The sequence below is a fragment of the Chiloscyllium punctatum genome, chromosome 25, assembly GCF_047496795.1.
Source record: "Chiloscyllium punctatum isolate Juve2018m chromosome 25, sChiPun1.3, whole genome shotgun sequence".
In the NCBI taxonomy this organism is placed as follows: Eukaryota; Metazoa; Chordata; class Chondrichthyes; order Orectolobiformes; family Hemiscylliidae; genus Chiloscyllium; species Chiloscyllium punctatum.
The window spans coordinates 16771421-16783467 of NC_092763.1; the positions used below are offsets into that span (position 1 = coordinate 16771421).

At 44.3% G+C, this 12047-nt stretch overlaps 1 protein-coding gene across 2 annotated transcripts in view; it reads right to left on the reverse strand.

Annotated features, from left to right (window-relative positions):
* The window catches only part of brwd3 (bromodomain and WD repeat domain containing 3), a 107170-nt gene that overhangs the window by 48416 nt on the left and 46707 nt on the right, over positions 1–12047 (reverse strand). For both annotated transcript variants that reach the window (XR_011964079.1, XM_072594748.1), the window contains one exon: positions 5745–5882. Coding sequence is in view for 1 of the 2 variants with exons in the window: in XM_072594748.1 (XP_072450849.1) it covers positions 5745–5882 (138 nt within the window). In the remaining variant the exon portion in view is untranslated. The remainder of the gene's footprint in view (positions 1–5744; positions 5883–12047) is intronic.

A 12047-nucleotide genomic window follows, 5' to 3' on the forward strand; every position in this document is an offset into this window, starting at 1 on the left:
GCAACAGTCAATAATTATTGACTAAGTCAGAGTTGCAGGTATTAAACTCAAACATCAAGGCTGACCACTGCAGTGCTGAGGGACAGCTGCTCTGTTGCAGGTGTGATTTTTCAGATAAGTGTGCAGTCTCATGTTTGAAGCAGAGCAGGGTTAGTTATCCATTGTGACTCAGCCATTATTTACTCATTAATCAACATCCATTAACAGTTTCTGGTAATCATCAAATGCCAGGATCTTACGAACCACATCAATGTCCGCAATAACATTTAGGGACATTTGGTGATTGTGAAAAAATGCTATGTAAGTGCAAGTTCCCTTCCTTGATAGCCAATATCCAACTATTTTGTATATACATTAATTTCATACTAACTTATATAGTCATAGTCATACAGCATCTCGTGCTGACCAGGCACCGCACTCTGTCCTAGCCCCATTTGCCAGCATTTGGCCGATATCCCTTTAAAGCTGAAAATGTGTTGCTGGAAAAGCGCAGCAGGTCAGGCAGCATTCAAGGAGCAGGAGAATTGACGTTTCGGGCATGAGCCCTTCTTCAGGAATGAGGAAGGTGTGCCAAGCAGGCTAAGATAAAAGGTAGGGAGGATTTGGGGGAGAGGTGTTGGAAATGCGATAGGTGGAAAGAGGTTAAGGTGAGGGTGATAGGCCGGAGTGGGAGTGGGGGCGGAGAGATCAGGAAGAAGATTGCAGGTTAGGAAGGTGGTGCTGAGTTCGAGGGTTGGGACTGAGACAAAGGTGGGGAGAGGGGAAATGAGGAAACAGGAGAAATCTGAGTTCATTCCTTGTGGTTGGAGGGTTCCTAGGCGGAAGATGAGGCGCTCTTAATCCAGCTGTCGTGTTGCTATGGTCTGGCGATGGAGGAGTCCAAGGACCTGCATGTCCTTGGTGGAGCGAGAGGGGGAGTTGAAGTGTTGAGCCACGGGGTGGTTGGTCTGGGTATCCCAGAGGTGTTCTCTGAAACGTTCCGCGAGTAGGCGGCTTGTCTCCCCAATATATCGGGTGCAGCGGATGCAGTAAGTGCAGGTGAATTTGTGGCGGATATAGAAAGATCCCTTGGAGGGAAGTAAGTGGGGGGTGGCGGGGGGGGGGGGGGGGGGGGGGGGGGGGAAGGTGTGGGCGCAAGTTTTGCATTTCTTGCGGTTGCAGGGGAAGGTGCCGGGAGTGGAGCTTGGGCTGGTGGGGTGTGTGGAACTGACAAGGGAGTCACGGAGGGAGTGGTCTTTTCGGAACGCTGATAGGGGAAGGGAGGAAAATATATCCCTGGTGGTGGGGTCCGTTTGGAGGTGGCAGAAATGACGACGGATGATATGATGTATATGGAGGTTGGTGGGGTGGTAGTTGAGCAGTGGGGTTCTGTCCTGGTGGCGATTGGAAGGGCGGGGCTCAAGGGCGAAGGAGCGGGAAGTGGAGGAGATGCGGTGGAGGGCATCATCGCTCACGTCTGGGGGAAATTGTGGTCTTTGAAGGAGGCCATCTGGGTTGTTCGGTATTGGAACTGGTCCCCCTGGGAGCAGATGCGGCGGAGACGAAGAAATTGGGAATATGGGATGGCATTTTTACAAGGGGCAGGGTGGGAGGAGGTGTAGTCTAGGTAGCTGTGGGAGTCAGTCGGTTTATAGTAAATGTCAATGTTGATTCGGTCGCTCGAGATAGAAATGAAGAGGTCTAGGAAGGGGAGGGAGGAGTCTGAGACGGTCCAGGTAAATTTGAGGTCGGGGTGGAAGGTGTTGGTAAAGTGGTAAATTGTTCAACCTCCTCGTGGGAGCATGAGGCAGCGTACAATCATCGATGTAGCGGAGGAAAAGGTGGGGGGTGGTGCCAGTGCAGCTGCGGAAGATCGGCTGTTCCACATATCCTACGAAGAGGCAGGCAGGCATAGCTAGGGCCCATGCAGGTGCCCATGGCTACTCCTTTGGTTTGGAGGAAGTGGGAGGATTGGAAAGAGAAGTTGTTCAGAGTGAGAACCAGTTCAGTCAGTCGAAGGAGGGTGTCAGTGGAAGGGTACTGGTTGGTACGGCGGGAAAGGAAGAACTGGAGGGCTTTGAGTCCTTCGTAATGGGGGATGGAGATGTACAGAGACTGGATGCCCATGGTGAAGATAAGGCATTGGGGACCGGGGAAGCGAAAATCATGGAGGAGGTGGAGGGCGTGGGTGGTGTCCTGAACGTAGGTGGGGAGTTCTTTGACTAAGGGGGACAGGACCGTGTCGAGGTATGCAGAGATGGGTTCAGTGGGGCAGGAGCAGCTACACTGGCACCCCCCCCCACCCCCACCTTTTCCTCCGCTACATTGATGACTGTATCGGCGCTGCCTCGTGCTCCCATGAGGAGGTTGAACAGTTCATCGACTTTACCAACACCTTCCACCCCGACCTCAAATTCACCTGGACCGTCTCAGACCCCTCCACACACATCATCTTGCATCCGCTGCACCCAATGTGGCCTCCTCTATATTGGGGAGACAGGCCGCCTACTTGCGGAACGTTTCAGAGAACATCTCTGGGACACCCGGACCAACCAACCCAACACTTCAACTCCCCCGCCCACTCCACCAAGGACATGCAGGTCCTTGGACTCCTCCATCGCCAGACCATAGCAACACAACAGCTGGATTAAGAGCACCTCATCTTCCGCCTAGGAATCCTCCAACCACGAGGAATGAACTCCGATTTCTCCAGTTTCCTCATTTCCTCATTTCCCCTCCCCCCACTTTGTCTCAGTCCCAACCCTCGAACTCAGCACCACCTTCCGAACCTGCAGTCTTCTTCCTGACCTCTCCGCGCCCACTCCCATTCTGGCCTATCACCCTCAGCTTAACCTCCTTCCACCTATCGCATTTCCAACGCCCCTCCCCCAAGTCCCTCCTCCCTACCTTTTATCTTAGCCTGCTTGGCACACTCTCCTCATTCCTGAAGAAGGGCTCATGCCCGAAACGTCGATTCTCCTGCTCCTTGGATGCTGCCTGACCTGCTGCGCTTTTCCAGCAACACATTTTCAGCTCAGATCTCCGGCATCTGCAGTCCTCACTTTCTCCCATATCCCTTTAAACCCTTCCTATTCATATACCTATCCAGATGCCTTTTAAAATGCTACACAGTTGTACCAGATTCCACCACTTCTTCAAGCAGCTAGTTTCATTCTTGCACCACCCTCTGCATGAAAATGTTGCTCAAGGTCTCTTTTAAATCTTTCCCCTCTCGCCTTAAACCCATGGCCTCTACTTATGGACTCTTCCACCCCATGGAAAGACCTTGGCTATTCACCCTATCCATGCCCCTCATGATTTTACAAACCTCAACCTCCAAAGCTCCAGAGAAGAAAGCTCAAGCCTATTCAGCTTCTCCCTATAACTCAAACCTTCCAGTTCTGACAACATCCTTGTTAATCTTTTCTGCACCTCAAGTTTAACATCATCCTTCCTGCAGAAGGGTGACCAAAATTGCAATATTCCAAAAATGGCCTCACCAATGTCCTGTACAGCTGCAACATGACTTCCCAAGTCCTACACTCAATATTCTGACCAATGAAGGCAAGAGTGCCAAATACGTTCTTCAACCCCCTATTTACCTGCAACACTACTTTCAAGGAATTGTGCACTTGCACCCCAAGGTCTCTTTGCTTGGCAACACTCCCCAGAGCCCTACCATTAACTGTATAAATTCTGCCCTGGTTTGCCTTACCAAAATGCAACACCACATACTTATATAAATTAAACTCCATCTGCACTCCTCTGCTCATTGGTCCATCTGATCAAAGTCCTGTTGTACTCTGAAATAGTCATCTTCACTCTCCACTATTTTGGTTTCATCTGTAAACTTATTAACCATGCCTCCTATATTACATACAAATCACTTAGATAAATGTGTATTGGCCCAGCACAGATGCTTGTAGCACACCACTGGTCCCAGGCCTCCAGTCCAAAAAGCAGCTATCCATTACCACTCTGTCTCCTACCTTCACACTCAAGTGTTGTTCTGAAAATATTTCCAAGTTTATGAAAATCATCACAACTTGAAACATTACAAGGATCAGATCAAAGACTAGTTAATAAAACTGAGCTTCAGTGAATAGAAGAATCAACTGACTTTTTTAAAAATTGGCTCAGCTAAGTTTAATACACAGGGACTCGCTAGATTCACTATACTCAAGAGCCAAGCAGAATATAAAAAGTGAAGAAAAATGAAAAGTAAATGGAACAAAACAATTGTTTCAGAAGATTAGCAAATATATGCATCAAAGCACTATGTTGTAAATGTATAAAACAGTAAATGAATATTCACAGTGGCTGGGTCTGATTAAGGATCACACAGGAAACCTTCCTGTGGAAGTAAAAACAAATGACCAAGATACTACAAGAGAACCATGGTTAGTGTCCAAGTTAAATGATCTTTTGGGTATTTGTCTTTCTTTAAGAATTCTTGGATTCAACTATTTTGCTTTTGCATTAAATGAGTACTTTGCAAAAATATTGTTACTGAAGAATGCTGGCAACATTAAAGCAAGCAAAAAGGAAATGGAATATGAATTTGACCAAGTAAAAATAGATATAATATTTAAACAAAAGTTAATGTACTCCAAAGTTTAAAAGAAACATTAAATCTGGATGGGATGTGTCGTAATTTGCTGCTGAAAGGACAGATAAAAATAGCAGAGGGCATGACAACAAGTTTTCAATCCTCCCATATAGAAGCAGTGCAAGAGGACTGAAGGGTTGCAAATGTAACCATGTTTTCAGGTGGCAATGCAGAACTACATAATATTCTCAGTTGGGTTCTCACCAAGGTCTGATATAATTGAAAGCGTGGTCTCTACTACCTGCTCTTAATAGAAAAGCCAAAATGCCAGTTTCCTCCTTAATTGCTGCTATTTCTTTCCTTTTTGAGGCAGAACATTGCAGGTTTTTATAGATCGAAATCATTGTCTTTGATCTCTTTAAATGGGAATACTAATGGTCCCCTATGGATAGTTCACAAAATTAGTATTCTCGTTTAAAGAGATCAAAGACAATGGTTTCGAACTAAAAAAACCTGCAATGTTCTGCCTCAAACAGGAAAGAAATAGCAGCAATTGAGGAGGAAACTAGCATTTTGGCTTTTATAATGAGAGCAGGTAGTAGAGACCACACTTTCAATTATATCAAATCTTGGTCAGAACACAATTGGGAGTAGTGTGATTTTTTTTTTCTATTTATATTGAGAAAGTAGTTTTCTTTGTGTAGGGAGCTCGAAACTATACACACTACTCCCAAGCTGCAGTAACAGATTCACTGCATTGAATGTTGCCCGGTTGACGAGCTTGGCTTCCAGTCGGACAGAGAAGGTATCACAAACAGGCCACAGTAATAGTAGGCCCTATCCCAGGGGTTGGATATGTAATCCTGCTGCTTCTGGCACGCAAGCATTTACTTTCACTCCAAAGACCTTTTTTGCCTTCCTCAGTTCTGTGTCTTACAGATCTAAGAATCCCAGCAAACAACGGAAACCCTAAGCAGAGTCTGAACAACGTCAAAGCAAGTTTAGTCAGAATTTTGAAAATGGAATTGAATAAATACACAAGAGGAAAAAAATTGCTGGCTTTGGGAGAGCAGATGAGCAGGATCACTTCTTACCTCTCTCAAAACTCTGACAAAGATGCAAGGATTCGAAGAGCCTGCTACAGACAATAAATAGTTCTGTAGGAGTGGTTAGCACAGGTTTCACAACAGTTTATTTAAAATCCATAGTTACCAACCTCAGAAGAGTTATTAGATTCTTCTATCCGACGAATACTACAAGTTCGGCGTTCCACAGTTGAACGCGTGTGGTAGAAATGTTGGTTACGGCGTTGAGTCCGCCTCCCCATGCGCTGGAAAAATTCCTGACCATCGCTCTATAAAGTAAAAAATATGGTTTCCATTAAGACATGGTTTAATTAATATTTGACACACATCTCTTCCAATAATCACCCCAATTTATTTTATTTTCTAGATAGGACCAGAAACCTTTAACTTATAAAGAACTGTCACTATTTTGATTCATACTGAAATACTTTGTGCAAATTCTAGGACTCATTTGCCTTGCTTGTACTGTAACGTTAAATCATAGCTACATGGTAGGAGAGTAAAGGATTCTATAGACTCTGATTTCACCTTAAATAAATTTTTAAAAAAGTTTTTCCTGTATTTAAAACTGTGCAAATAAATATTTTTCAAAGCAAGTGACAGATACTAACTGTAAGCATTGTTTACACAATTGCTTGTCCAAACAGTGGTCAAAGTGTGGTTGTAGCTGAACTAGAGCTGAGAGGTTAGGCACTAATGGGGCTTAGGTGATTGGCCTGTGACTAAAGGGCAGTCACAGGTGATAAAGACCTTCTGCCTGCCATCAACTGTGGTAGAGTTTTAGCTAGTTGAACAGCTTGGAGCTTTGAACAAGGTGGCACGGTAGCTCAATGGTTAGCACGACTGCCTCACAACACTTGGGACCTGGACTTGTGTGGAGTTTGCACGTTTTCCCCATGTCGCATGGGTTTCCTCTGGGTGCTCCAGTTTCCTCCCACAGTCCAAAGACATGCAGGTTTGTTGAATTGGCCATGCTAAATTGACCATAGATCTGTGTAGGTTAGGTGCATTAGTCAGCAGTAAATCTAGGGTAGGAGAATGGGTCTGGGTGCACACTACAGGGATTCTAATTCAAGATATCGAGAAAAAAAAATCAGCTCAGGAGCTTTCTCTGCTCTCTGCAGTAAAAGCTATTTTGAGTCTGAAGAAACTGGTTTCCCTTTCCTCCAGCAGTCACTATAAGCAGAGTTTTAATGGATAAAGGATAAGACCTTTTATAAAAATGAACCAGTCACTCTCCACCAAACCACTGAAAGCACCTGAAGAAGGATTAGAGAGACTGAGACAGAAGCAGCATCCTGATCAGCATATTTAACTCATAACAACCATCTCAGGAACCACCTAATTACCTTTATAGTCTTTCTTTCCATCCAGAGCACCAGGGGCATGTGTGCGAGCAAGGGTCATGTAGGGAGCACGCACACACATATATTGTTTATGGGGAGGTTAGAGCTTTAAATTAGTAGAGTTATAAGCTGATATTTTAATTGTAGCTACCGTCTAATAAACAGCTTTCTCATTTAGAAAAAATAATCTGGTCTGTGCTTTCTGCCAACCTAGGTCTAAGTGACAAGTGATTTGGGAAATTATGCATACTCTAATTTTTGTCATAACTCTGGGAATAGCGGGGGTCAATTCCCCACACACTACTTCAGTGATGTGCAACAACCTAGCCTATTATTTACAAATGCACAAGTGTCAGTTTGTAACTCTTGTGGCATTGCATTGCCTTGCTTTCCTCTCTGAGTCTATTTCCCCAACAGCATCCAAAATAGTATTACTTTGTAACTCTTGTGGCACTGCCGTTATTTCTCAGCCATGCAGACTGATTCTAGACTTCCTGGGCTTGAGGGGTTTGGAATAACATTGCTGAACGGGTTGATTAGAAAAAAGGCAATCTTTAATGCCACACCGATATGAAAGAATGATTATTTTTGCTTAAAAAGACATTTCCCTACAAATTCTCATGATAAAATTCCAGTATTAACACTTAACATACAAACTACCATATAAATTGTGATTGGTCACTCCTACAGTTGAAACACATATCATTAATAAAGGGTACGATTATTTTAATACATACAGATAAGCGTTTCAGGGATGTGGTCACACTAAAGGTTCAGCCAGATAGTTAGGTGACTGCTAGGAGAGATAGGCAGGCAATGCAGGAATCTCATGGCTACGCCCCTATCAGAAAGTATACTATTTTGGATGCTGTTTGGGGAAATAGACTCTGAGAGGAAAGCAAAGCAGTAGCCCGATCAGTAGCATCATGATTGGCTCTGTTGTATAGTCGGGCAGGTTGAAATAAGCCAGCAATAGTGATAGGGGACGGTATCTTCAGTGGCACACATGGGTGCTTCTGTGGCCGCATGCAAAACTAGAGAATGGTGTGTTGCCAGAGTCAAGTATGTCTGAGGGGGCAGAACATTATGAAAGGGCAGGGTGAGCAGCCAAAGGTCACAGCCCATATGATACAAACAACACAAGCAGGAAAACAGATGGTGATACTGCAAAAGAAATTCAGGGAGTTAGGGCAGAAATTTGAAAAGCAGAGCCTCTAGGGTTGCAATCTTGGGATTACTCCCTGTGCCACATCCTGAAATATGTCAGAAATAGGAAGATAACGTATTTGGATGTATGTCTAGAAGAGCTGGTGTAGGAGGGAGGGCTTCAGATACCTGCATGATTGAGATCATTTCCAGGGCAGGAGGGACATATAGAAGGATGGTTGCACCTAAACAAGAGGGGCATCAATTATCCTTGGAGCGAAGTTTGTTCATGTCGCTCAGGAGGGTTGAAACTAGTGTAACAGAGGGGTGAAAACCAGAGCACTTTGTCAGCATGTGGAGTGATTGAGGGGAAGGAAGAGGTTAAGTCAAGTAAGTCTAACAAAAACAACAGGCAGGGCCAGATTAATGAGCACAACGGGATTGGCAGTCTGAAGTGCATTTATTTCAACGCAAGACCAGTACCAGGCAAAGCTTAGAGGCTGGATTAATACATAAAACTACAATGTTCTAGAAAAGGAGGGGGATCTGCATTATGATTAAAGGAGAATGTCACTGATGCACTAAGAGAACAGATCTTGGAGGGATCATCCAGCCAGGCTACATGGGTAGAATATAGAACAATACAGTGCAGAACAGGCCCTTTGGCCCTCAATGTTGCGCCGCCCTGTGAACTATTCTCAGCTCGTCCCCCTACACTATCCCATCATCCATGTGCTTACCTAAGGATTATTTAAATCTCCCTAATGTGGCCAAGTTAACTACATTGGCAAGCAGGGCATTCTACACCCTTACCACTTTGAGTAATGGAACCTGCCTTTGACATCTATCTTAAATCTATCACACCTCAATTTGTAGTTATGCCCCCTCGTACAAGCTGACGTCATCATCCTAGGAAAAAGACTTTCACTGCCTACCCTATCTAGTCCTCTTGTTTGTCTCTACCAAATCCCCTCTTTGCCTTCTTCTTTCCAATGACGACAGACCCAGGTTTCAGCCTTTCCTCATTAGACCTTCCCTCCAGACCAGGTAACCTCCTGGTAAATCTCCTCTGCATCTTTTCCAATGATTCCACATCCTTCCCAAAATATGGTGACCAGAACTGTACACAATAATCCAAGTGAGGCCGCACTAACGTTTTGTATAGTCGTAGTATGATATTGCAGCTCCAGAACTCAATCCCTCTATCAATGAAACCTAACACACCGTATGCCTTCTTAACAGCACTATCAACCTGGGTGGCAACTTTCAGGGGTCTGTGTACATGATCACCAAGATCCCTCTGCACATCCACACTATCAAGAATCTTTCCATTGACCCAATACTCTGCTTTCCTGTTATTCTTCCCAAAGTGCATCACCTCACATTCAGCTGCATTGAACTCCATTTGCTACCCCTCAGCCCAATTCTGCAGTTTATCCAAGTCCCCCTGCAACCTGTAACATTCTTCCAAACTGTCCATTACTCCACCGACTTTAGTGCCGTCTGCAAATTTACTAACCCATCCACCTATGCCTGCATCCAAGTCATTTACAAAAATGACAAACATCAGTGGTTCCAAAATAGATCCTTGTGGCACACCACCAGTAACCAGAATCCAGGCTGAATATTTTCCACCAAACACCACTTGCAGTCTTCTTTCAGAAAGCCAGTTTCTAAACCAAACTGCTAAATCGCTCTCAGTCCCATGCTTTTGCATTTTCTCCAACAGTCTACCTCAGCCTCTCATCCCCCGGCTGAGCTAATTTAAACCCATCCGAATAGCACCAGCAAATTTCCCACCCGGGGATATTAGTATCCCTCTATTTCAAGTGAAGACCACCCTGTTTGTACAGGTCCCATCTTCCCCAGAATGAGCTCCAATTAACCAAGTACCTGAAACTCTCCCTCCTGCACATCCTTGCAGCCATGTGCTCAGCTGATATCTCTCCCTATGCCTTGCCTCGCTATCACGTAGCACGGATAACAAGTCAGAGATAACAACTCAGGAATAATAAAAGATGCAATCACTATTATGTCCATATCATAGACCTCCCAATAGGTAGGGGAGAATGAGAAACAGAAATGGCAACAGTTCATGGTAAGAGGTAAAAACAGCAAGGTTGTGGTAGTGAGTTATTTTAACTTACCAAATTTTGACTGGGACTCATTCAGTGCCAGGGACTTAAATGGGGTAGAATTTGTTAGGTGAGAGCTTCTTGAAACAATATGTAGATAGCAGGAGGCACCATACTAGACCTTACATTAGGGAATTAGCCTGGCTGATTGACGTTTCAGTGGGGGTGCATTTTTAGAATGAAGATCATAATTCTGTAAGTTTTATTTAGTTCATGGATAAGGATAAGATTGGTCTTCAGGTGAAAGTGCAAATTTGGATTCAAGCTTATTTCAACAGCATTAGCCAGGAACTGGACAAATGAGAACGTGCGCAGCTGTTTGAGGGTAAATCCACATCTGAAATATGGGAGTCTTTTAAAGGCCAATCGATTAGACATCAGGACCAGCATGTTCCTGTGAGCATGAAAGATAAGAACGGCAAGATTACAGAACCCTGGGTGGGAAGAGATATTGAACCCTTAGTCAAAGAGAGAAAGGAAGCAGACGTAAGGTTAAGGAAATGGAAATCAGACAAGGCCCTTGTGGAATATAAAGGAAGCAGGAAATAACTTAAACAAGGAATTAGGAAGTCTAAAAGGGGCTGCGAAATGTCCTTAATAATAGGATTAAGAACAGTCTCAAGGAATTTTTTAGCTATGGAAAGGAATGGTCCACTCAAGGACAAAAAAAGAGAATTTTATCCATGGAACCCGAGGAAGTGGCTGTGGTCCTCAATGAGCATCGCGGATCAGTATGCATCAAAGAGGAGGTCATGGATGATGCTACGTTTCGGGAGGGGCATATTGGTATTCTGGGAGCATATTGCTGGGCCTTGATAGAGAGCTTTATATCCCCTTCTGCCACTGGCCAGGTCCGAGAGACTGGCAAATAGCCAAAGTCGTTCCTTGGCTAAGAACGGCAACAGGGATAATCCAGGAAATTATGGTGAGCCTTATGTAAATGATAAGGAAATTATTGAAGATTCTTAGGGAGAGGATTTACTTGTACTTGAAAAATGGACTGATTAGGGATAAACAGCGTAGCTCAGTACAAGAGAGATCTTATCTCACAAACCCGACTGAGTTTTTTGAAGATGCAACGAAGATGACAGATGAGGGTAAGGCAAGGGATAGTGTCTGCATGGACTTTGCTAAAGTATTTGACAAGGTTCTTCATGGTAGACTGGTCTAAAAGATTAAGTCACGTGGAATACAAAGTGAGTTGGCAAGTTGAATATAAAATTGGCTAGGTCAAAAAACACAGAGGGTTGTTGTGGAGGGGTGTTTTTCTGACTGGAGGTCCATGACCAGTACGGTTCTGCAAGGATTAGTGATGACCTGATTAGCAAGTTTGCAGGTGACATGAAAATTGTTGGAGTTGTGGATGGTAAGGAACATCAAAAGGACATAGGATGTAGATCAATCGGAAAGCTAGGCAGAAAAATGGCAGATAGAGTTTAATCTGGACAAGTGGTGCATTTTGGAGGAAAAATGAGTGAGGAAATTATACAGCAAATGGCAGGACCCGTGGGAGCACTGTAGTACACAGGGATCTTGGGTGCAAGTCTATAGGTACCTGAAAGTGACAACACAAATGAATAAGGTAGTCAACAAGGCATATAGCACGTTGCCTCAGTTAGCAAATCAGGTTAGAGAGTCAGAGACAGGAGCACAGAAATAAACCTTTTGGTCCTACACGTCCAAGTTTCCCAAACTAAACTTGTCCCACTTACCTGCGTTTGGCTCACACCTCTCTAAACCTTCCCTGTTCATGTACCTGTCCAAATGTATTTTGAACATTCTAACTAAACCTGTATCTACCATTCCT